Raw genomic sequence first — 26,633 nt, forward strand, 5'->3', positions numbered from 1 at the left:
CCCATTGATTCCGGATTTATTTAACCAGGTTTTGGGGGCAACCTGGTTTTCCAAGATTGACCTGAAAGGGGCATACAATCTAATCCGAATCAAGGAGGGAGACGAATGGAAGACAGCGTTCAATACTCCGGTAGGACACTTTGAATATCAGGTGATGCCTTTTGGACTCAGCAATGCCCCAGCTGTGTTCCAAAACTTAATGAACGATATTCTTAGGGAGTTCTTAGGTAAATTTATTATTGTCTATCTTGACGACATTTTGATATTCTCTCCTGATTTCGAATCTCATGTGTCTCATGTCAAACAAGTATTAGAGGTGTTGAGGGAGAACCAGCTATCCGCTAAGCAAGAGAAATGTGTCTTTGGTGTACAGGAGATTCTGTTTCTAGGGCATGTTTTGACTTCTCACGCCTTTAAGATGGATCCTGGTAAGGTTTTAGCAATTAAGGAATGGGTAAGGCCTTCATCCTTAAAGGCTTTACAACGGTTTTTGGGTTTCGCTAATTACTACCGTAAATTTATCATGAATTTTTCTGTAATTGCTAAGCCATTGACCGACCTTACTAAGAAAGGGGCGGATTTGGAGAATTGGTCTACCAAGGCCATTTCTTCATTTGAAACATTAAAAAAGGCATTCAGTAGCGCTCCCATTCTGATCCAGCCTGATCAGGAGAGACCCTTTATTGTGGAGGTGGATGCGTCCGAGGACGGCGCAGGAGCAGTCCTTTCACAAGGTCCTGCTAGCCTCACTAACCTGAGACCGTGTGCCTTCTTCTCTAGGAAATTCTCTCCCACGGAGAGAAACTACGACATAGGGAATAGGGAGCTGTTGGCCATTAAATGGGCATTTGAGGAGTGGAGACATTTTCTGGAGGGGGCAAGGCATCGAGTAACTGTTGTCACTGACCATAAAAACCTAATGTTTCTCGAGTCCGCTAAGAGGTTGAATCCCCGACAAGCCCGATGGGCTCTGTTTTTTACCCGTTTTGATTTCTCCATTACGTTCAGGCCGGGAAGTAAAAATGTGAAGGCAGACGCATTATCGCGGAGCTTCCATGCTTTTCAACCCACTGAGACGCCGCCTGAATCCATCCTACCAGCAAACATCTTCTTAGCGGCTCTAACCCAGGATATCTCGGCTCGCATTAAGGCTGAACAACATCTGGCACCGGCATCCACCCCAACAGATAAGTTGTTTGTTCCCGTACAATTTCGTCTCCAGCTGTTGGGTGAGTGTCATGATTCTGCCTTTTGTGGACATCCGGGTATTGAGGGCACTAAGGATCTGGTTTCTAGATCTTATTGGTGGCCCACTCTGACCAGGGATGTCAAGTCCTACGTGTCAGCCTGTGAGGTTTGTGCCAGGTCTAAGACACCTAGGACTCGCCCTGCTGGTAACCTACGACCCCTACCCATTCCCAGTAGATCCTGGTCCCATATCTCGATGGACTTTATAACTGACCTACCGCTGGCGGAGGGTAAGACTGTGGTTTGGGTAGTGGTCGATAGGTTTAGCAAGATGGTTCATTTCATTCCCCTGTCTAAACTTCCGAATGCTAAAACCCTGGCGTCTATTTTTGTGAGAGAGATTGTTCGTTTACATGGCATCCCGGAAAATATTGTTTCGGACAGGGGTGTGCAGTTTGTGTCCACATTCTGGAGGGCCTTCTGTCAAAGATGTAAAATTTCGTTGTCTTTTTCTTCCGCCTACCATCCTGAGAGTAATGGGCAGACTGAACGCCTTAATCAGTCTGTGGAACAATTCTTGAGGTTGTATGTTGCTGATGACCAGCAATTATGGGTCAAATTCCTTCCGTTGGCTGAATTTGCTCTGAATAACCGTGTCAATTCTTCTGCTGGGGTCTCCCCTTTCTTTTGTAACCATGGTTTTCATCCCCGTTTTCATTCTGGGTCGTCCGTCTCCTCCTCTAACCCTGAAGCTGATAAACTCTCCTCCGAACTGTGCACAGTTTGGGCCCGGGTTCAATCGAACCTAGAAAAGGCTCAATGTTCTCAAAAACTCAAGGCCGATAGGAGACGTTCAAGGGGGGTAAACTTTCAGGTTGGGGATAAAGTATGGTTGTCCTCCAAGAATCTATCTCTCAAGGTAACTTCTAAAAAGTTTGCTCCTCGTTTTATTGGACCATATAAGATCACGGAAGTGATTTACCCGGTATCTTTTAGGTTGGAGCTGCCTGAGTCATTCCACATTCATAATGTGTTCCATAAATCTCTGCTTAAAAAATATTTTGAACCGGTAGTACCATCAAAAGCCTCGCCTCCGCCAGTTCTTGTTAATGATGCTGTCGAGTATGTGGTGTCTAAAATAGTGGATGTCAGGAAGGTGCGTAATTCCTTGCAGTACCTGATTCACTGGAAGGGGTATGGACCTGAAGAGAGATCTTGGGTACCTGCCAGGGAGGTTCATGCTCCTAGACTTGTTCGTAAATTTCATTTAGAACACCCTGAAAAGCCATCGCCTGAAGTCTTGGGTCCGGTGGCCCCTCGTAAAAGGGGGGGTACTGTCACGGGGTTCCGAAGGTGCACTCGGTCCCCCATTGCCCGCAGAACTGTTGCTTAGCTTTTGGAATGAGGTTCTGTGTTTGACCTCATTCCCAGGGCGGCTTTACTAGCTGGGTGGCTCCCTGCTCCTAGTCTGCCTTGGCAGCCGAGCTGATCACTCGGTGCTCGACTGGTTGGTCTGTCGGTCATGTGACACTGGCCACGTCACATGACCCTCACTCCCCACTATAAATACAGGCAGCCTGCTGGCTACAGGTTGCCTGTTAATTTCTAGGTTCCTGGCTATTTGTTGGACTACTGAATATTTACCTGATCCTGTTCCCTGACGATCCTCTGCCTGCTCCTCCTGTACTGCGCATACATTGTGACCTCGGCTCCCACCTGACTACTCTCTTAGGACTCCTCTGGTACTTCTCTCCTGGTATTTGACCCCGGCTTCTCCTGACCATTCTTTGCTTAATCCGTTGTACTGCGTAGCTCTCTTGGTTCTGACCCGGTCCGTTCATGTTCCGTATTTTGTCTTGTCTGTCATCCCTGCACATATCCTGAGTTAGGGATTGCCGTCCAGTTGTCCCCTGTCATCAGGACTCGTGAGGCAAGTAGGCAGGGCCAGGGGTAAGGGTGGAGCGCAGTGGTCACTACCCTTCCCCCTGTGTGTGTGTGGACGTGACCGTTACATGATCTTAGCAGTAGTGCAGAGGTGACAGATAATCTTAGCAGTAGTGCAGAGGTGACAGATACCCTTAGCAGTAGTGCAGAGGTGACAGATACCCTTAGCAGTAGTGCAGAGGTAACAGATACTCTTAGCAGTAGTGCAGAGGTGACAGATGATGTCAGCAGTAGTGCAGAGGTGACAGATACTCTTAGCAGTAGTGCAGAGGTGACAGATACTCTTAGCAGTAGTGCAGAGGTGACAGATACTCTTAGCAGTAGTGCAGAGGTGACAGATACTCTTAGCAGTAGTGCAGAGGTGACAGATAACCTTAGCAGTAGTGCAGAGGTAACAGATACTCTTAGCAGTAGTGCAGAGGTGACAGATACTCTTAGCAGTAGTGCAGAGGTGACAGATAACCTTAGCAGTAGTGCAGAGGTAACAGATACTCTTAGCAGTAGTGCAGAGGTGACAGATACTCTTAGCAGTAGTGCAGAGGTGACAGATACTCTTAGCAGTAGTGCAGAGGTGACAGATACTCTTAGCAGTAGTGCAGAGGTGACAGATACTCTTAGCAGTAGTGCAGAGGTGACAGATACTCTTAGCAGTAGTGCAGAGGTGACAGATACTCTTAGCAGTAGTGCAGAGGTGACAGATAACCTTAGCAGTAGTGCAGAGGTAACAGATACTCTTAGCAGTAGTGCAGAGGTGACAGATACTCTTAGCAGTAGTGCAGAGGTGACAGATACTCTTAGCAGTAGTGCAGAGGTGACAGATACCCTTAGCAGTAGTGCAGAGGTGACAGATACTCTTAGCAGTAGTGCAGAGGTGAAAGATACTCTTAGCAGTAGTGCAGAGGTGACAGATAACCTTAGAAGTAGTGCAGAGGTGACAGATGATGTCAGCAGTAGTGCAGCGGTGACAGATACTCTTAGCAGTAGTGCAGAGGTGATAGATACTCTTAGCAGTAGTGCAGAGGTGACAGATACCCTTAGCAGTAGTGCAGAGGTGACAGATACTCTTAGCAGTAGTGCAGAGGTGATAGATAACCTTAGCAGTAGTGCAGAGGTGATAGATACTCTTAGCAGTAGTGCAGAGGTGACAGATACTCTTAGCAGTAGTGCAGTGGTGGCTCATAACTGATAGACCCATCATGGTGGAATCTACTGAACATTCATCTGACTTTTGTTAAAGTGATAAAACTCGGACAATGATCCCAAGTTATGATACAACTGTCGGCCAGTAACGTCACTGAAAAGCAACATATCATGAATACAAGACACAGCACAATGGAGGCAAGATGGAAGACAAGATGGAAGGCGATGAGGAGGAGGTAAACTGTCCCTTATTCCGCCATGTAACATGGCTTGGAATCCACTGGGGCTCCACATGGTTAATCTTCATGCAGGGCATAAAGTACATACAGATAATTATACACAGAAATGAAATGATTGTGCTACTGCAACAGATAGGACATGGACACAATTGTGAAGACCATGGTGGACATGGGTGAGTGGTGTGGGATTATGATCACATTCCATGCTTAGATGAGATGATGGGTTCTGAGGACCATTACCCTTCATGGTCAAGGTTGCAGTGGTCTGCTGGTCTCCACACAAACATGTGTACTCCCCCGCATCTTCAGGGTCCAGGTGACTGATGACCAGCTCAGCAATAAGAACATCCTGGATGAATCTATATTTGTCTCCAGGGGTAAGAGTCTTCTGTCCTTTTCTCCACTCCAGAGGAGCCATCGGTTTGGTCAGGACACATTGTAAGGAGACAGATTCTCCTTCGACACCTTCCTTGTTCCTCAGTTCTTCTTTAAATAGTGGAGGAAGTGCTGACAGGACATGGAATAAAGACAACATTTGAATACTTAGGTCTACTGTCAGTTCACATCTCATTTGGAAGACAACCCTGGAAGCTGCTACTTATTCCTATGGCCTTCATCATTTTGTCCTGCTTTGGTTGGGTCACAGTACAGTATATAAAATCTGGCATCAGAACAGTCTCCCACTGAAACAGTGACTAAGTAAGGCTTGGTGCTACACACTTTTAAGCCTGACAACACAGACTTAGGCTTGTTTCACACTTACGTCTGCCGATCCGGCTGTTTCCCAGCATTCTATGCCGAAACAGCCTTCCAACAGTGTGAAACAGGTCTCAAAAGACTTAACACTTATGGCTCGCCGAGACAGGGCAACAAACACCTGACCTATATGGTTGATTGCTGCTCATTATGGGCAATTTATCTGCCCTTGTTCAGTGCATTCGGAAATGTTCAGACTCTTTCACTTTTTTCACATTTTTATGTTGCTCCTTGTGCTAAAAAAAAAGATTCCATTTTTCGCCATCAATCTGCACTGAATCCCCCAAAAGGCTCAAAATTTAGAACGAGTGAGAACAAGAGGCTCAAAATGTATGAACATGTATTAAAAAGGAAAAACAAACATTTCGCTGGGACATAAGTAATCACACCCTTTCCTATAACACTTGACACTTAACTGTGCGGCCTTTCATTTCTCTGTATCATCTTTGAGGTGTTTCCACCTGGTGGTAAATTCAGGTGATTGGACATGATTTGGAAAGACTCAGCCCTGTCTATGTAAGGTCTCCCAGCTGACAATACATATCAGAGCAAAAACCAAGCCATGAGGAGGAAAGAACTGCCTGTAGAGCTCAGAGACAGGATTGTGTGGAGGCTCAGATCTGCAGAAGGGGACAAGCATTTCTGCTGCACTGAGAGTTCCCCAGAGCACAGTGGTCTCCATAATTCTTACATGGAAGAAGAAGAAGAATAAGGACTCTTTCTGGATGTGCCCCCCCCCCCCCCCCCCCCCCCACCCCAAACTCTAATCGGGAGAGAAGGGTCTTGGTAAGAGAAGTGACCAAGAACTGAATGTTCACTCTGGCTGAGCTCCAAAGATCCTGTGAGCGAAACTTCCAGAAAGTCAACCATCACCTGGGGGGACAAGGAGACTGGTCAAGGTGGAGGGAAAGTTGACGTTGTCGCTAAGCCACTCCAGTGAGAAAAATGAAAGAGTCTGAAGACCTTCTGAATGCACTGTAATTGAACACTTAATATTTTCTAGTCTTATGAGTTCATCCTGGTATTTAGTTCCCTGATCTGAAATTACAAGCACCCACCAGGTAAACCTCCAGCCACCGATACAGAAGTGAGTCATAGGCATGGAGAATGATGATGGACATATCATAAAGGACACAAGATGAATGAAGAAAGATGAGGAAAGAAGCTAGGGAAATTCTGCAGGAACATCTAATGACATCATCCACCATTCCTCCGCTGTGTGCATCGGTGAGAAGATGAGATGAAGCATCAAAGCCTCATCTCAGCCACCCAGCAATATGTTATCAGTGAGTAAATCTTTGTCATATACACAATGTACAAAAATCATGTACTAGAATGTGATATAAAGAACGGGTGAACACTACGTCCAGAAGACCTCAACATGGCAAGACAGATGGAGCAGACTGACATTACGAATGGTTTTGAATTGTGATATTAACAGATTATTATGGTTTGAGGGTCTGAAGATGAAGAGGCCACAACCCAAGTATTACAGATGGAAGAACACATAAAAGTTATCATATAATATGGATGAACGAACAACAAGAGTAGTGTGACCGTGGACTTAGGTGAGGTTGTTAGATGAGTGGATTGGTGAAGACGATTGATGGAGATTGATTAAAAGTGTTAATGGATAATTAGAAGATATGGTGGCATTACCCTTCACATTCAGGGTTGCAGTGGTCTGCTGGTCTCCACACACACACGTGTACTCCCCTGCATCTTCAGGGTCCAGGTGGCTGATGACCAGCTCGGCAGAAAGACCTTCCTGGATGAATGTATACTTGTCTCCAGGGGTAAGCATCTTCTTTCCTCTTCTCCACTCCAGAGTGGCCTTCGGTTTGGTCATGATGCAGTCTAAAGTCACAGACTCTCCTTCGACACCTTCCTTGTCCTTCAATACTTCCATAAATTGTGGGGGAAGAGCTGAGAGAAGTGGGATACAACATATGAAATACCACGTTGGGAAGAAATTTCATAATGACGCAAATTGTGCAGTGGATGAGTGATGGTTGAAAACAAGGACAATCACTGTGCATGCTGCGGTCATGTTGGTGATTACTGGTGATGATGGGTAGGGTGATGGGATATTAGGAGGTGACCATTATTGGTGACGTTCTTTACCAATGACAGTGAGGGAAGCTGTGGTCCGATGGTCTCCACATATACATGTATACTCCCCGGAATCATTCACATCCGCATTATCAATGACCATCGCAGCAGTGGGACCTTCCTGGATGAATCTGTACTTGTTGCTGGCCTGGAGTACCTTCCGTCCTTTCCTCCACTCTAGAAGGGCTTTGGATGTGGTTACCTCACAGCATAAAGTGACAGACGTTCCCTCAGAGATTTCTTTGCCCTTTAATTCCTTTCTAAACCGTGGTGGGAGAGCTGACATAGAATCAATAGCATTCTGATTACATGAGAGTAGGTACAACCTGAGGGGCTGAGGGGTCAGTCTATGGTAGATCATGGGGATTTGCGTTCACGGGGATCTACTGCTGAAGATAATTTACCTCCTTTTCTCTAGACACATTTCCCAACTGCTTTGGTCAGACTTGATGTATTGGTTTTGGTGCTGTTACTCGTAGTCCTGAGACCTTTCTTGCCTCCTCTCCTGAATGTGCCCTGAAATATTGAGCTACAGCAACCCCACCATATTTAATTTCTTGATGAGGCTCTTTTTGTGTCGAACATTGGCTGGTGAATAATCACAACTACTGGGTTACCAGAAGGGATGGTCACGAAGACGATCCCTGTCCATATGTCCTATTAGGGTATGTTAGAGGGAGGTCTTCTACTTAAGACCTCCATCTGTGAGCTAGAACAAAGAGCAACTCTTGCTTCGCTAGGCTTGAGACATCTGTATAGTAAGTACAACCATCTAAATGACCGCCATGACTGGCCAGACATGGCTTCCTCCGGCAAAATCAGCTATTTGTCAGGGGTGCTGGGAGTCAGATACAGCTGTACTTGGAGAGGGGTTGTCGCTGATGAGAACAGACCTACAAGGTGGTGTCCCATGTAGTGGCGTCTGCATGGCTAAGCTGCATCCGTTATGTGGCCAAAAGCCACAAGTCCATGTGGTTTGCTAGTAAAATATGTGTGACCTAATTTTAATGGCTGTGCAATTTTAGGCAAACCACATGGCTATTAACAAGTAAAATGAATTAGCAGTTATTTCGTTAGCAATCCACATAGACCTGGGGTTTTGGATGCATCGTAGCAACATTTTTGCTGCAGCTACATGGGACAATACCTTTAAAGAAATAAATGTGTCCACATTGTGTGAGTATGACTCTGCACCTACCTCCGATGACTATTAGTCCTGTCTTTGATGAAACCTGGTGGTCACGAAGTGAATGGCAGTTGTAACAGACTACGACTCGTTACATATCTTCTCTATTATCTTTTGTAAATTAAAGACTAATAAATAATATTGATTAAAGCCCAGTGCCGATGGACACAAATGGGAATTATGGGTGACACAATGAAAGCAATGAGAGATGGGCGTAGAAAGAAGAGAAGCAAAGGATGAGACAGAGAGAGATGAAGATGAGCTATTAAGGAAGGGATGATGAAGGAAAGCAGATGTTAGAACCAGAGCTGTTGAAAATTTACCCTTCACGGCCACTGAAGCTGATGTTTCGTGGTCCCCACAAATGCATCTGTATTCCCCAGCATCGTCTAGATCCAGGCAATGAATGACCAGCTCAGCCACAAGACCGTTCTGGACAAATTTATATTTGCTGCTCGGCTTCAGCGTCTTTTGCTCCTTTCTCCACTGCAGAGAAGCCTTTGGCTTGGTCAAGGTGCATCGTAAGGTCAGCGATTCTCCTTCCACACCTTCCGTGTTGTCTAATCCATCTTTAAATTGTGGTGGAATAGCTGGCAAGGGGAAATCAAGAGGGAAACTTAGACAGATAAAGATGATGTGGAGAGCAGCGATGATGGCGATTTAGTGGTTAAAATGAGAGATATGGTTAGAGAAGGGGTAAGTCGGTGACGGGGATGGCAAGATGGGAAGGAGGAGATGATCTGTTATAGACGTGAGGAGATGTTATTTAGGATGTATATATGCTGGAATGAAGGGTTATTGCAGATGTATAATATGTTATACCCTTCACGGTCAGTGTGGCTGCCGTCTGATTATCTCCACACACGCAAATATATCTCCCAGTATCATGTTGGTCCACGTTGCGTACAACCAGTTCAGCCACCAAACCTTCCTGGATGACACTGTACTTGTCACTGGACTTAATGATTTTGTGTCCTTTTCTCCACTCCAGAGATGCGTCTGGTTTGGTCAGCTCACAGTGCAGAGTGACCGAGTCGCCTTCTACAGCTTCCTGATTTTTTAGTTCTTCCTTAAATTCTGGTGGTAAAGCTAACAAACAAGATACCATAAGTGAGAGCAGCCTGAGAGGGTGAGACAACCTAGAGAGCGATCAGATTCCACGCTAATATTTACCATGCACTATGAGTGTTGCCGAGGTCTTTTGGTCTCCACACATGCACGTATACTGTCCGCCATCGTGCAAGTCCACATTAGAGATCTCCAGCTCGGCAGTACAGCCATCCTGGGTCATCTTGTACTTGTTGCTGGGTTGGAGCACATGGTCTCCTTTCCTCCACTCTAGTTGGGCATTGGCTTTGGTCAGTTCACAGGTTAGAAGAGCTGAGCTCCCCTCCGTACAATCCTCGCTCTTGAGTTCTCTCGTAAATCTTGGAGGTAAAGCTGGTAGAAGTGGAAGGAAGAACAGATTTGTTAATGAGAAAACTGTGCAAATCTAAGAACTGGATCCTCAATGGGAATGAAGATGCTACATATTGCTAGGTTTAGATTGACAAGAGACACAACAAACGCCGTTAACACCTGATGGGTATGAAGAATGTCAAGCCATCGGGAATTACTATATTTTACCAAATGGTTGTTCTCTTGAGAAAACAATGTAATTTACCAAGAGCTTAATACAAAGCTGAAGGGGAAGTGACAACTCCTCTTGGACCAAATGACAACCAAACTGGTGACCCACCCACCATTATCCAGGGCTCTTGTGCTATACTTGAGGCATAGGGTTAGACATTTCTATGACAGCTTTTCATCCTGAACATGAGGACAGCATGCCGGGTGAATGTTTAACCTAAATATCCAAAGTTCACATAATATTATCATGTTTACGGCTTCCTCCATTACACAATCGAGATGTCACATGTACTTATATTTAGAGAATGACCTTAGACCATTTATATGAAGAATACAAAGATGGAGCCTCCAGACATGATGGCGGAAAGATCAGACAATTGTGAGTAATGAATTATTAGTCACACCCAGCTGACAAACGTTCTCCCCAGAAATCCTGGAACTTATCGCTGTCAATTTGTTGGGTTCTGGTTGGCTAGACGTGATTATTTTGTTTACCTTTGATATGTATGGTTGAAGAGGTTTCTTGGTCTCCACAGACACAACTATAGATTCCAGCATCCTCCTCACGTAGGTCAGTGATGACAAGCTCCACCACGGGGCCCTCCTGTCTCAGGACGTATTTCTCAGACTCCTGAAGGAGAGTACGTCCCTTTCTCCACTCTACGCTTACGTCAGGTTTGCTGAGTTCACAATGAAGGACAAGTCTCTCACCCTCTGCGGTGTCTTCGTCCTTCAGGCCGTGTGTGAAATGTACTGGAAGAGCTGGAGAATGTGGAATGTAAAGTGTGAGTAAATCTGTGGGATGTCCATCATTATCACTGGTTTTATCAGTATTACCCTATATATGGTATGTAAATGGCCATAACCCCACACTGTCACCCCCCACATCCGTGTAGTCATCTCTAACCCTAATAATCTGGAAGACAAGAACTTACTCAAGAATGTTGGAGTATTAGGACTCAACCCTAAACTCTAACCCCAAGCTCTAAGCCTAACGTACTGAATAATTTCCGTGCACTTTGTTATAAGATCAGCTGGTTGTGGCAATTTTTCTGAAGAATCAAGAAAAGGACAGTGGGACTCTCAACAAAACAAGATATATGAAGAAACGATTAAATAATAAACTACAGAGTGGAGAATGGCGCCTGCTTTACCATTCACTATTAGGACGGCTGTGGAGCACCGCTCCCCGCACACACACGTATAATCTCCGGTGTCCTTCTGCTCTAAATCCCGAATGATGAGCTGCGCGGTTGCTCGATCCTGCCTCACTTCATATTTCTGTCCTGGTTTGATGACTTTGTGCCCTCTTCTCCATTCCACATGAGGTGGGGGCTGGGTGAATTCACAGCTCAGAGTCACGGCTCGGCCCTCTGTACTCTCCACGTTACTCAGCTCATGTTTGAAGAGAATGGGATGTTCTGAGGATTCGGATGAAATAGGACATGAAATATGGATCTCACCCCAAAAAGAGACAGTAATAGTTATCATGCTGAACCCCACAAGATGTAGCATTGAAGACCGATGGGAGATTACCATTGACTCTGATGTTCGCCATGGTCTCTTCTCCTTCGTAAACACAGCTGTAGCTTCCACCATCTTTCAGATCAAGATCCTGAATGGTCAACTCCGCCACAGAACCTTCCAGAATCATTGTGAACTTATTGTTTGGTTTCAGGGTGGCGTGTCCCTTCTTCCATGCAACAGAGGACACTGGCTTAGAGAGCTCACAGTGGAGAGTGATAGTTTCTCCTTCCACTGCCTCAGTGTTAGTGAGCTTTTCTTTGAAGAGTATCGGAAGAGCTAATCCAAAGGAAAGGTACAAAAATAAGACTAGTTACCATTCACGCCTCATGTAAGAAGGCAACTTACCCATGTAGAGAGGTGGACCCCAAAATAATGGATTCATGAAGATTTTGCGACCCCTAATTATTAAAGATTTCCCAAATATGTGCCCACCATCCACACACTAGTGAGGTAATGGGCATCTGCAGAACCAGTGGTCTGTACTGAAGTGTATTATGATGAAGAGATTATTTTACCATTGACAGTCAGCACGGCCGTGGTCTTCTGCTCTCCACACACGCAGGTGTAATGCCCAGAGTCACTGTTGTCAAGATTTTTTATTACCATCTCGGCATACACTCCTTCCTGCCTCATTGTGTATTTGTCACCAGCTTTAAGGACCTGGTCCCCTTTTCTCCATTCTATGGTGGCCCCAGGTTTGGTGAGCTCACAGAGGAGCTTTGCATCTTCTCCTTCAGATGCCCTTTCATTCTTTAGTTCTTCTTTAAACAGTGGAGGTAACGCTAAAAGATGCAAAAAATATTCTTATAAGACAAAAAGATTAAAAAAAGACCATAAAATGGCTTCGACATCCGACAGCATTCTATCAATGGGCATGATCGAGATAATACAGAAGACTCCACCATCTGCCACTCTCCACAATGTCCTCCACATCCTTATGGAGCTCTGACAGGTATAGTTTCTGAAGATGTTCTCAACACTCAAAGAATTAGTAAAGTAATTAACAAGTTCTAGGACATTATCAGATGCTGACATTTTGGAATTAATCTGTCCTCTGACACTAAACATGCACCAGTATCTTAGAGGTTCAGGGTCTCTACTCACTATACAGCCTGTCAACCAGTGAGCAAAATCCACACCGTTCCATCTCCAAATGTTACAGACTATGGGAGCATGTCTGGTGTCATGGGAGGGACTAATCCCAAAATGTAACCAATCATTTATGTAAAATTTACCTGAGACAGAGATGTGGGAAAGTCATTCCCTGAATCTACATTGTGAACAGACAACCCTGGAATATTCCCAGCCCTCAGAATCTGCTGATTTCCCAGGATGACAGTGGGACATTACCAGTAACTTTCACAGTTCCAGTCGCCTGGTGCTCTCCACAGATGCAGGTGTAGTCTCCTCCATCCTCTGGTGCCAGGTCACGGATGATCAGTTCTGCGGTCTGACCCTCCTGGTGGATCTTAAACTTCTTGCTTGGTTTGATCACTGTGTTCTCCTTCCTCCACTCTACGGGGGCATCTGGCTTGTTGAGTTCACAGCGTAGAGTGATGGAGGCTCCTTCATTAGCTTGCTGATTGATCAGCTCCTCGGTGAAGTGGGCTGGAAGTTCTGGAAAGAGAAAATACAGTAAAGATGGAGGAACAGTGATAATATTTAGCTATGTATTTGGTAATGGTGCTCACATGACCTCAATGGCCTGTCAATCAAGTCTGAGAAACGAGGCACATAATAAATATAATAATAACCTTGCACTTTGACCCGGGCAGTAGTCTGTTGGTCTCCAGTATCACAGATGTAGGTTGAAGAATCCTCTGATTTCACATTGTGAATGACCAGTTCTACTACAGTTCCCTTCTGCCTAAATTCATACTTGTCATTGGCTTGAAGAACGGTAACACCTTTCTTCCAAATGACATGAGCGTTGGCCTTACTGATCTCACAGGCAAGAGTGACAGAAGAACCTTCGTCCACATTACAGTCCTGCAGGTCTTGTTTAAAGCGAACTGGAATAGCTACAAAAAGAAAAACGTTAGTATGCACCATGAAATCCATAGTCACTGGTCCTACACCACAGAGGATCTCAGACCCATGACACATACTGTCACACCATGAGGTTCAGTATCATGATGAAGTTTCCTACCAGTGATGGTCACATGAGATGTGCTCTTCTGGTCTCCAGTATCACACGTGTAGTCACCAGAGTCTTCTGGTTTTGCATTAAGGATAAGAAGCTCCACCACAGCGCTCTGTTGCTTGATGTCATACTTGTCACCACTCTGTAATATTTCTTCGTCTTTAGTCCATGTCACAGGCGCACCAGACTTATTGAGCTCACATTGTAGTTTGACTGTGCTCCCCTCCTTGGATTTCTCATTACGGAGACCTCTTTTAAATAAGACCTGGACAGCTGTGGACAAAGTGAAGATATTTTCAGTCCAAGTTGACTCTCATGACTCTCTCAAAGATAAAAAATACAACTATGCATCTAAAAGGAAAGCTTTTCAAATATTTTGCTCAAAGACCCATCTTGGGTCTGCAGCTCCTGTGCAAAGCTATGTGTCTCCTTGGTTACAGACTACAAAAAAACCTCTTGTGTAGTCTGATCCTTGAGCCTACTGTCTGTAGGCTATCTAGAAGCACATGCATGGAGAGTAAGAAGCAATCAGACTCCACATGGCTTGTTGTCTGTCACTGTGGAGACATATAGGTCTGCATAGGAGCCGCAGACACAAAATGGGAGTTCTGTTACCAAGACCATTTATAAAGTTGCTTAATCTCTAATGAATAATACACTTGAGCAAAACCAAGAGCATGCACATAGGGGAGGAGCATAATTAGGAAGCCCAGGCATTGTCTTGTGAATTTACCCCTGACGGTTAGCATTGCCGAAGACGTCTGTTCCCCGGTTTCACATGTATACGTTCCGGCATCTTCCTTCACCAGATTGTGAACAAGTAATTCCACTCTGCGATCTCTAATCTTCATCTCATACTTATTGCTGGGCTGAAGGAGTTCTCCATCCTTCTTCCACTGCACAGCAGCTTTCTCATTGGAGAGTTCACAGGAGAGTGTGGCCGCTGCGCCTTCCTCGGCCTCCGTGCCCTGCACCTCACGCTTGAAGAAAGCCTGAACAGCTGGAATGGAGAACATTGGTTGTGTTATTGTAGAGATAAAATAAAGGTGTATTTCATGCTGGAAGCAAAAGTACTGCTCGTGATTCTGCGTTCTGGATGACTGTGCTAGATTTATAAGGTGAGACCAGACTCAACACCCGAAAGAAGAGGCAGAGATACTGATGACATCACGCATACAGAGACCTTAATACACACAATATACAGCCATCAGAATAAGTCCACCCTCTGTGAAGTCTATGGTTTTACGTATCAGAACATAATAAAATCATCTGCTCCTTAGAAGGTCTTAACATGAAGTAACTACAACCTCAGATGAAGCACAGCACACAACAGAGTCCACCTTCTCATTATTTATTTAAAGGGGTTATTCCATGAGCTGTGTAAAAAATTTAAATCCAATAGCATTGAGTACACAACAGTCTCTTTCTATAAACTTGGAACCGGCCGTGTACATCACGTGGATCCAAAGATCTCCCCATTCATTTATGCAATTGTTCTGCTAGATTTATTTCAGGCTGGCAGCTCAGGGGTGTGTCCTTTCTCGGGGGTGTGTCCTTTCTCAGGGGGGTGTCCTTTCTCAGGGGGGTGTCCTTTCTCGGGGGTGTGTCCTTTCTCGGGGGGGTGTCCTTTCTCGGGGGGGTGTCCTTTCTCGGGGGGGTGGTGTCCTTTCTCGGGGGGGTGTCCTTTCTCAGGGGTGTGTCCTTTCTCAGGGGGGGTGTCCTTTCTCGGGGGGGGTGTCCTTTCTCGGGGGTGTGTCCTTTCTTGGGGGTGAGTCCTTTCTCTTGCAGCTGGTGGCAGTTGAAGGATGGAAATGAGCATGTGCGTCCACCTCAGCGAGCAGGACAGAGAATTTAGAAAAAGGGCAAAGAGCAGGTGGTGCTAGACAGACAGATTTCACTGGCTATAATAGTTTTTTCATTTCATGCAATTACAAAAATATCAAATCCAGCCTGTGGTTTGAAAAATGTATAATATTTTTTCATGGCACAACCCCTTTAACAAAAACAAGGCGAAAATGGAAAAGCCATGTGTTCAGAACTCAGTCCTTCCCATGAATCCATAGCTTGTAGCAGCACCTTGGCTTCCTGGTTTTCTGGATGACTTTGTCTCCCGTTCTGAAGGGCTTTTGGCCGCTCTTCTTTATTCAGGTTGTTCAGGTCATTAAGGTTTGTGGGCATTTATTTCCGCACAGATCTCTTATAGTCCCTTCACAGCATTTCAGCGAGGTTGAGGTCTGGACTTTGTGCCATTGCAGCACCTTAGTTCTCATCTTTCTCAGCCATTCTGCTGTGTATTTGCTTATTTAAGGTTCATTGTCCTGTTTCCTGACCCAGTTTTGGCCAAGCTTGGATAGATGACCACACAGTCCACTTGACTCTAGAATACTTTGGTATACAGACGAGTTCATGGTCGACTCATTGAGTGCAAGGTGGCCAGGTCCTGAGGCTGCAAAACCCACCCCAGTCATCCCCTCCACCCCTGTGCTAGGCGGCTGGTACGAGGGCTTTGTGCTAGGATTCTGGGTTTGGTTTCCACCAGAAGTGGTGCCGTGGATCATGGCCAATCATCTCTGCTTTGGTCTAATCTGTCTAAAGAACATGGCTCCAGAAGTCTTGAGGCTTGTTCAGATGCAGACTTAAGCCTGTGTTGCCATGTTCTTTTCCTTCTGACAATCCTTTCCCACGAGCCGTACTTGTTCAGTCTCCTTCTAATTGTCATGAACTTGAACATGTAACATGTAGGCTGAGGTCTGTAGTCTTATGGAACTCTTTCATTTCTTGCATTTTCTCTGAGCTTTGCATGGTCTGACCTTGGGGTGAATTTGCTGGGACGTCCACTCCTTGGAAGGTTGTCAGTTGTCTTGAATATTTTCCACTTGTGAATATTCTTTCTTACTGTAGAATGATGGAGTTCAGATTGTTTGGAAATGGTCTTATAACCGTCCTCAGATTGATGGGCATCACCAACTGCTTCTCTACGATCACTGCTGATGTCTTTCCTATTGGCATTGTATTAACACACACCTGAATACGCCAAACCAGCAAACGGCCAAAATGTCTGCTTTTGTAGCGGTGGTCACACTTTCTGATGATCAGTGAATCGAGGGCATTTGGTTAGCCGCACTTGGCTCTTACTACTTGATTCCTATGTAAGCAGTGATGGTGAACGTCATTTACCAACTTTTAAGACCTTGTATTTACCAACTTTTAAGACCTTCTAAGGACCAGATTTTTTATGTCCTTATACATAAAACCATAAAATTCACAGAGGGGGGGGGGGGGGGTTATTTTTCTCTTGACGGCACATATACTGTTATCACATTACACAGGAATAACAAACAACTTCTCATCTTCTACAAGTTACCATGAGCCATCCATTAATCTAAGGCAATCTAAATGTAATTGGTGGCCTCTCCTTGACCACAGATGATGGGGGTAAAGAAACATCAAGTCTACTGAATTTCGCCATAATCAATTATTTGTTCTGCTCAACAAAAAGTGTTTGGTGGAGTCACAGGAGCCTGGGGGGGGGGGGGGTCTGGAGGGGACAAAAGAGTCTAACAGGGACAGTGGGGAGTGGAGGACAAAGGGGTCTGGAGAGGAAATAGGGATCTGACTGGGACAGAGGAGTCTAAAGGGGGAAAGAGGGGTCTGGAGTGGGCAGAGGGAATCTGGAGTGAACTGAGGAGCCAGCAGAGGACAGAGGAGCCTGGAGAGGACAGAGGGGTCTGGGGGGCAAAGAGGAGTCTGGAAGGTGGAGAGAAGTCTGGACATGACAGAGGTACCTGGAGAGGGACGGAGAAGTCTGGAGGGAACTGAGGAGCCTGGAAAGGAACAGAACAGTCTAAAAGGGACAGAAGGGTCTGGAGGAGACAGATGGGTCAGAAGAGAAAAGAGTCTGGAGGAGATAGAGGAGATAGAGGAGGACACATGAGTGTAGAGAGGACAGAGGAGTCTGTAGGGGACATACAGTCCCTGACAAAAGTCTTGTCGCTTCTCTATTTTGTAGAAACTCCTGCCATTAACCTGACTTTTAATTAATCAATTGGTGTTAGAAATAGCTGATATGAAAAGCTAAAGACCTCCCAAATGATGTTTAATGCACTGAAATAAATTAGTTTCACTGAAAAAAGATTTATCATTTGATCAAGACAGAAAGGTCAAATTTTGGCAAGACAAAAGTTTTGTCGCCTATACAGAAATTTAACAACTTTACTACAAATCCAAAAATATGTCAGCAAATTAAGTAGTGGTGCTGTGAGATCCAAATGTAATATCTTGTATGACTTCCATGAGCTTGAAGGACAACATCCATGCGGTTTGGCAAGGATTCATACAATTTATTGATGAAGTCATCAGGAATAGCAAAGAAAACAGTCTTGCATGCCTTCCAGAGTTCATCAATATTCTTTGGTCTCGTCTTCCAGGCTTCCTCTTTCATCCTACTCCACATATGCTCAATGATGTTCATGTCTGATTACTGGGCTGGCCAATCCTGGAGCATCTTGATCTTCTTCGCCTTAAGGAACTTTGATGTGGAGATGGAATTATGCGATGGAGCACCATCCTGATGCAGAATTTGGCCTTTTTTATGGTTGGGAATATAAGAGGTAGCTAAGATTTCTTGGTATTTTAGACTATTGATGTTGCCTTCCACCCTGCAGATCCCTCGCACACCCCCATACTGGATGTAACCCCAGACCATGATTTTGCCTCCACCAAACTTCACTGTTTTCTGGGAAAATCTCGGCTCCATGCAGGTTCCAGTAGGTCTCCTGCAATATTTGCGGCGACTGTGGTGTAATTCAACAGAAGATTCATCTGAAAAATCCACCTTCTGCCACTTTTCCAGCGTCCATCCTTTTAGCAGGCTGTGGCCCTTGGCAAATGCCACACGGTTTTTCAATTGTCTTTTGTTTAGTGCTGGCTTATGGGCACTGATTCGACCATGGAGGCCATTTCGAGACAGAATCCGACAAACTGTTCTGGTTGACACAGGGACTTCAGGTGACCAGGTCTCGTGGAGCTCTGATGCAGTGGAAAATGGGCTGGCCTTGGATTTTCGAGCCAACAAACGGTCCTCTCGAGCAGTTGTCTTGCGGGTCGGCCTGACCTGGCCTTGTCCAAAACGTCTCCAGTCTGTTCAAATCTTTTTTTTATCCTCTTAACTTGACGCTGAGACACATTGAGGGTGTCTGCCACATTAGCAGTGGATCTGGTCTTCAGCCTCTTGATAATCAACACTTTAGTCTCCGGGTGAATCTTAGGCATGTTTGCAGAGGTCTAGTTGCAGTTGATGTGAAGGTCTAGTGTAATGGGGTTCTTTTTATACACACCTGAGACCTAATTGATCCATTATTAGTCACAGGTGAAGCTCATATGACAAGGCGACAACACTTATGTCTTGGCAAAAATTGACTCAATGGGCTTTACCAAGCTGTGACTATTAGGATACTTTTTGTCAGTTTCGTTTTGCACTGAAACATTATTACAAAAGCTGTTGGGATTAAAATGACCCATTTCTTGTAACAAAATCTTGATTAGAAATATATTTTAGCGGCACTTCAGGTCAATTTGTACACAAGCGACAAGACTTTTGTCAGGGACTGTATACAGTCAGGTCCATAAATATTGGGACATGGACACAATTCTAACATTTTTTGCTCTATACACCACCACAATGGATTTGAAATGAAACAAACAGGATGTGCTTTACCTGCAGACTGTCAGCTGTAATTTGAGGTATTTACATCCAAATCAGGTGAACGGTGCAGGAATTACAGCAGTTACATCTGTGCCTCCCACTTGTTAAGGGACCAAAAGTAATGGGACAGAATAATAATCATAAATCAAACTTTCACTTTTTAATACTTGGTTGTAAATCCTTTGCAGTCAATTACAGCCTGAAGTCTGGAACGCATAGACATCACCAGACGCTGGGTTTCATCCCTGGTGATGCTCGGCCAGGCCTCTACTGCAACTGTCTTCAGTTCCTGCTTGTTCTTGGGGCATTTCCCCTTCAGTTTTGTCTTCAGCAAGTGAAATGCATGCTCAATCGGATTCAGGTCCGGTGATTGACTTGGCCATTGCAGAACATTCCACTTCTTTCCCTTAAAAAACTCTTTGGTTGCTTTTGCAGTATGCTTTGGGTCATTGTCCATCTGCACTGTGAAGCGCCGTCCAATGAGTTCTGAAGCATTTGGCTGAATATGAGCAGATAATATTGCTCGAAACACTTCAGAATTCATCCCGCTGCTTTTGTCAGCAGTCACATCATCAATAAATACAAGAGAAGCAGTTCCATTGGCAGCCATACATGTCCACGCCATGACACTACCACCACCATGCTTCACTGATGAGGTGGTATGCTTAAGATCATGAGCAGCTCCTTTCCTTCTCCATACGCTTCTCTTCCCATCACTCTGGTACAAGTTGATCTTGGTCTCATCTGTCCATAGGATGTTGTTCCAGAACTGTGAAGGCTTTTTTAGATGTTGTTTGGCAAAATCTAATCTGGCCTTCCTGTTTTTGAGGCTCCCCAATGGTTTACATCTTGTGGTGAACCCTCTGTATTCACTCTGGTGAAGTCTTCTCCCGATTGTTGACTTTGACACACATACACCTACCTCCTGGAGAGTGTTCTTGATCTGGCCAACTGTTGTGAAGGGTGTTTTCTTCACCAGGGAAAGAATTCTTCGATCATCCACCACAGTTGTTTTCCGTGGTCTTCTGGGTCTTTTGGTGTTGCTGAGCTCACCGGTGCGTTCCTTCTTTTTAAGAATGTTCCAAACAGTTGTTTTGGCCAGGCCTAATGTTTTTGCTATCTCTCTGATGGGTTTGTGGTGTTTTTTCAGCCTAATGATGGCTTCACTGATAGTGACAGCTCTTTGGATCTCATCTTGAGAGTTGACAGCAACAGATTCCAAATGCAAATAGCAGACTGGAAATGACCTCTGGACCTTTTATCTGCTGATTGTAATTGGGATAATGAGGGAATAACACACACCGGCCATGGAACAGCTGAGAAGCCAATTGTCCCATTACTTTTGGTCCCTTAACAAGTGGGAGGCACATATGCAAACTGTTGTAATTCCTGCACCGTTCACCTGATTTGGATGTAAATACTCTCAAATTACAGCTGACAGTCTGCAGGTAAAGCACATCTTGTTTGTTTCATTTCAAATCCATTGTGGTGGTGTATAGAGCCGAAAATGTTAGAATTGTGTCCATGTCCCAATATTTATGGACCTGACTGTATGTCTACATATAGGGAACAGAAGGGTCTGAAGGGAACAGAGGAGCCTGCAGGAGACAGAGGGATAATCAGGAGACAGAGTTGTCTGGAGGGGACAGAGAAGTCAGGAAGAGGACAGAGGGATCAGCAGGAGACAGAGGAGTCCGGTGGGGACAGAGGAGTCTGGAGAAGGACAGAGGGATCATGAGGGGACGGGACTCTGGAGTGGACAGAGGGATCAGCAGGAGACAGAGGAGTCTGGAGGAGGGCAGAGGGATTAGGAGGAAACTTAGGAGCCTGGAGAGGAACAGAACAGTCTAAAAGGGACAGAAGGGTCTGGAGGAGACAGATGGGTCAGAAGAGAAAAGAGTCTGGAGGAGATAGAGGAGTAAGTGGAAGGACACATAAGTGTAGAGAAGACAGAGGAGTCTGTAGGGGACATATATGTCTACATATAGGGAACAGAAGGGTCTGGAGGGAACAAGAGGAGCCTGGAGGAGACAGAGGGATCATCAGGAGACAGAGGAGTCTGGAGAAGGACAGAGGAGTCAGGAGGAGGACAGAGGAGTCAGGAGGAGGACAGAGGGATCAGGAGGGGACAGAGGAGTCCGGTGGGGACAGAGGAGTCAGGAGGAGGACAGAGGAGTCAGGAGGAGGACAGAGGGATCAGCAGGAGACAGAGGAGTCTGGAGGGGACAGAGGAGTCAGGAGGAGGACAGAGGGTGCAGCAGGAGACATAGGAGTCTGGAGGGGACAGAGGAGTCAGAAGGAGGACAGAGGGATCAGGAGGGGACACAGGAGTCCGGTGGGGACAGAGTCTGGAGGAGATAGAGGAGTAAGAGGAAGGACACATAAGTGTAGAGAAGACAGAGGAGTCTGTAGGGGACATATATGTCTACATATAGGGAACAGAAGGGTCTGGAGGGAACAAGAGGAGCCTGGAGGAGACAGAGGGATCATCAGGAGACAGAGGAGTCTGGAGAAGGACAGAGGAGTCAGGAGGAGGACAGAGGAGTCAGAAGGAGGACAGAGGGATCAGGAGGGGACAGGAGTCTGAAGGAGGACAGAGGGATCAGGAGGGGACACAGGAGTCCGGTGGGGACAGAGTCTGGAGGAGATAGAGGAGTAAGAGGAAGGACACATAAGTGTAGAGAAGACAGAGGAGTCTGTAGGGGACATATATGTCTACATATAGGGAACAGAAGGGTCTGGAGGGAACAAGAGGAGCCTGGAGGAGACAGAGGGATCATCAGGAGACAGAGGAGTCTGGAGAAGGACAGAGGAGTCAGGAGGAGGACAGAGGAGTCAGAAGGAGGACAGAGGGATCAGGAGGGGACAGGAGTCTGAAGGAGGACAGAGGGATCTGGAGGGGACAGAAGAGCCCGGTGGGGACAGAGGAGTCTGGGGGGAACAGAGGAGTCTGGAGAAGGACAGCGTAGTCTGGAGGAGGACAGAGGGGTCTGGAGCAGAGATCGATCTGGAGGGAACAGTGGATACTGAATATCTAATGCAACCATTTATAGTCAAAAGTAAAAACGACTATTATATGACAAACACAAGGCAGCCTATACGTGTATTCAATGGATGGATGCCACTAACACCTAAGTCAACCATCGGAGGATTATTTGGTAACCAAAATGGGCAACAAGAAGTCTTTCTGTATTATTGACTTGTGATGGCAACATCCATAACAATCCTGTCTCACTGTTACCAGGGCAGACAAGTCTAAAACCTGACGCACGTTCATGCAGACATACAGATATGGAAGCCGCATAAGGTGGACACAGAAGCCAGTGAGATGTTGATGAAGTTATTTCATTATTTCAGGTTGTTTTAATGGGTTTAATGCGTTTAGACTGTAAGATTAGTAAAGCAATTATTAAAGCAATCAGGTCCTTCATTCCCCAGAATCATAATGTCACAATGTAAGAAATGTGACCTTAACAGAGAGTGCAACATGGAAGCGGGAAAAAAGGAGGATCTATCTTCAAAACATTGAAGAAACAGTAACTAAATTGGTTTTCCAAAGACTCAATAAAAAGGTGATTTTTTACATTTAGTGGATGTCATGAAGAAAGCCTTCCTCTGATTCTTGAGTGATGTTTTTGTCTCCACAGAGAGGCTCGGTCATCGTTAGTTAATGGTTGGATGAAGATTAGTTACATCTTATTATTCTGGTCTTTCCACAGCTCCAGACTGGTTGGAAAAACCAGTTGGGTCTCCAGTACCCAACCTTAGCTTCTGAAGCTTCTGCCATTAACCCTATCTTGTCTATCATTAGGTTGCAGGTATCTGCTGAGTTCCCACAGAGACTTTTTATTAGTAGACGTTTCAATGAAAATCATTCTCCGGGGGTTGATCTTACCCTTCAGGTCAAGGACTGTGCTAACTTTCCCTGTTCCATATTCACAGACATACAGTATGGGCCACAGTCCTGGTCAGTTGTGTCACAGATGACCAGCTTATTATCACATCCAGACCTAGTAATCTGATACTTGGAGGAACTTTTCAAGACCCTCCAGTCTTTGATCCAAGTGACTGGCTCATTTGCTTTGGAGGTTTTACAGTGAAGAGAAGCACTTCCCCCCATAGATACCTCCAGACTGGTAGCGGAGGGCTTTTCTAGAATAACATGAGATTACAGATGTAGAACACATCTTGCTGTTGTCTTAACTAGAATATTTTTACATCCTTAAATATGTAGTTTACGAATGTATACTGTCTAAAGAAGCAAAAGGTCCACAAAATATAAGAATATGGGTTCAACTAGTTACTAATTAATGGACTCCATGTTAAAAGAAACTCCCATAGGTGGACGGCTCTCCATCCAACGTCAAGATCGGAGTCCTTTTCTGGTGTTTTCACTCCAACAGTTTTTGTTGGTTTTTTACTTCTGGTAATTGGACAGTGCTTCTATCATTTACAACTTTTCTCTATGATCTATAAACTATGAATATGCCATCATTTACACATTATTACCTTTCACTAAAAGTTTTACAGAAGTTTTCTGGTTCCCGGCTTCAAAGGTGACTATCCCAGAGTCCTTCACACCCAACTGCTTGAGATACAGAGTGTGGTAGCCCCCTGCAAGGGCTTGTATCTCATTGACTTCATTGGTATGCAACGGGGTTTTATCCAGAAACCATTGTACTTTCTGATAATGTGCCGGAGAAATCCTACACTTAAACATGACAGATTCTCCTTCAAAAACTTCTGCATCTTCCAAGTCTTCTACGATAAGAACTTTGTGGCCTAAAATGAACACAGACAGTTGAGCGTATCTTTGTGGCCGCTTCTCTATTCTTTGGGGAGCTCCATTCTTTGTACTCTCTGGGTTTGGATCTGTGGCTTCCAAAGGACAGCAACGTACTGACAACAATAAGCGGACCTCGATAGACAATGTCAAGCTAACACAGAAGATCATGCAGTCACAAGGCGACACACTACAGGGACAGACATTGTCCGAGATATTACACAGAGTGACAAGAACTTGGACAACATCTTGGTGGGGGACACATTAGGGATAGAACTAGATGTTGTCTTCACAAGAACATTACCATAGAAGAGGAGGAAATACCGGCAACTGCTGCTGGGAAGACTTTGTGTAAACCTCTGAAGTCAGGGCCTGACACCATCTGCCTGGTGGATCAGGTCTAGTCGGCCCCTTATACAGAGGTATATATGACTATAGTCATCAGGTAGAATCATCCAGCAATCAGGCAGATGGCCGAACTCCACATAACATGACTTTACTGCCAGCCAAAAGTATGTGCCCCCCAGATGTAAACTACAGAACATTCTTCCCATCCTCCTGTATTTTTAGTGTGTGTTATAGCCAGAAGTGGTCAGACTGTGTGAAAACTGCAGCAAAATAATACAAAAAATGTAAGGATAAAAAGAAGAGTAAACACGAAATAAGGTGAATAGTAATAAAAATAATAATAGTGATATATGGGAGTGAATGGGTGTACTGCAGACTTGTTGAGAAGGTTCGGTGGATTAGTTCAGTGGGAATGTGCCTTATGTCATTCTTTAAATGCAAAGTATAAAATGATATAACAGTAATTGTACATCGGATCGTTATGCAAATTATAAATAACATCTTAAAAAATAACAATTGTGTTTACAAAAATGTATCAGCAGTGTATCAGTACAGTATCACCAGGGTATCAGCAGTGTATCAGTACAGTATCACCAGGGTATCGGCAGTGTATCAGTACAGTATCACCAGGGTATCAGCACAGTATCACCAGGGTATCAGCAGTGTATCAGTACAGTATCACCAGGGTATCGGCAGTGTATCAGTACAGTATCACCAGGGTATCAGCACAGTATCACCAGGGTATCAGCAGTGTATCAGTACAGTATCACCAGTGTATTAGCAGTGTATCAGTACAGTATCACCAGGGAATCGGCAGTGTATCAGTACAGTATCACCAGGGTATCAGCAGTGTATCAGTACAGTATCACCAGGGTATCAGCAGTGTATCAGTACAGTATCACCAGGGTATCAGCAGTGTATCAGTACAGTATCACCAGGGTATCAGCAGTGTATCAGTACAGTATCACCAGGGTATCAGCACAGTATCACCAGGGTATCAGCAGTGTATCAGTACAGTATCACCAGGGTATCAGCAATGTATCAGTACAGTATCACCAGGGAATCAGCAGTGTATCAGTACAGTATCACCAGGGTATCAGCAGTGTATCAGTACAGTATCACCAGGGTATCAGCAGTGTATCAGTACAGTATCACCAGGGTATCAGCAGTGTATCAGTACAGTATCACCAGGGTATCAGCAATGTATCAGTACAGTATCACCAGGGAATCAGCAGTGTATCAGTACAGTATCACCAGGGTATCAGCAGTGTATCAGCACAGTATCACCAGGGTATCAGCAGTGTATCAGCACAGTATCACCAGGGTATCAGCAGTGTATCAGCACAGTATCACCAGGGTATCAGCAGTGTATCAGCACAGTATCACCAGGGTATCAGCAGTGTATCAGTACAGTATCACCAGGGTATCAGTACAGTATCACCAGGGTATCAGCAGTGTATCAGTACAGTATCACCAGGGTATCAGCAGTGTATCAGTACAGTATCACCAGGGTATCAGCACAGTATCACCAGGGTATCAGCAGTGTATCAGTACAGTATCACCAGGGTATCAGCAGTGTATCAGTACAGTATCACCAGGGTATCAGCAGTGTATCAGTACAGTATCACCAGGGTATCAGCAGTGTATCAGTACAGTATCACCAGGGTATCAGCACAGTATCACCAGGGTATCAGCAGTGTATCAGTACAGTATCACCAGGGTATTAGCAGTGTATCAGTACAGTATCACCAGGGTATCAGCAGTGTATCAGTACAGTATCACCAGGGTATCAGCAGTGTATCAGTACAGTATCACCAGGGTATCAGCAGTGTATCAGTACAGTATCACCAGGGTATCAGCAGTGTATCAGTACAGTATCACCAGGGTATCAGCAGTGTATCAGTACAGTATCACCAGGGTATCAGCAGTGTATC

The 26,633-nt window shown here is 45.1% G+C and overlaps 1 protein-coding gene across 28 annotated transcripts in view; it reads right to left on the reverse strand.

Annotated features, from left to right (window-relative positions):
* Positions 1 to 26,633, reverse strand: part of OBSCN (obscurin, cytoskeletal calmodulin and titin-interacting RhoGEF) — a 622,289-nt gene that overhangs the window by 416,358 nt on the left and 179,298 nt on the right. For 16 of the 28 annotated variants that reach the window (XM_040431714.1, XM_040431713.1, XM_040431717.1 and 13 more), the window contains 15 exons: positions 24,078 to 24,350; positions 14,598 to 14,864; positions 13,871 to 14,137; positions 13,476 to 13,742; positions 13,072 to 13,338; positions 12,237 to 12,503; positions 11,731 to 11,997; positions 11,349 to 11,615; positions 10,690 to 10,956; positions 9,739 to 10,005; positions 9,388 to 9,654; positions 8,889 to 9,155; positions 7,392 to 7,658; positions 6,927 to 7,193; positions 4,752 to 5,018 (listed from right to left, as the gene is read on the reverse strand). In XM_040431714.1, the coding sequence (XP_040287648.1) occupies positions 4,752 to 5,018; positions 6,927 to 7,193; positions 7,392 to 7,658; positions 8,889 to 9,155; positions 9,388 to 9,654; positions 9,739 to 10,005; positions 10,690 to 10,956; positions 11,349 to 11,615; positions 11,731 to 11,997; positions 12,237 to 12,503; positions 13,072 to 13,338; positions 13,476 to 13,742; positions 13,871 to 14,137; positions 14,598 to 14,864; positions 24,078 to 24,350 (4,011 nt within the window). The remainder of the gene's footprint in view (positions 1 to 4,751; positions 5,019 to 6,926; positions 7,194 to 7,391; positions 7,659 to 8,888; positions 9,156 to 9,387; positions 9,655 to 9,738; positions 10,006 to 10,689; positions 10,957 to 11,348; positions 11,616 to 11,730; positions 11,998 to 12,236; positions 12,504 to 13,071; positions 13,339 to 13,475; positions 13,743 to 13,870; positions 14,138 to 14,597; positions 14,865 to 24,077; positions 24,351 to 26,633) is intronic. The other 12 variants (XM_040431722.1, XM_040431719.1, XM_040431726.1 and 9 more) reach the window with 8 other exon arrangements.

This window comes from Bufo bufo, chromosome 5 (assembly GCF_905171765.1).
Source record: "Bufo bufo chromosome 5, aBufBuf1.1, whole genome shotgun sequence".
NCBI classification, from domain to species: Eukaryota; Metazoa; Chordata; class Amphibia; order Anura; family Bufonidae; genus Bufo; species Bufo bufo.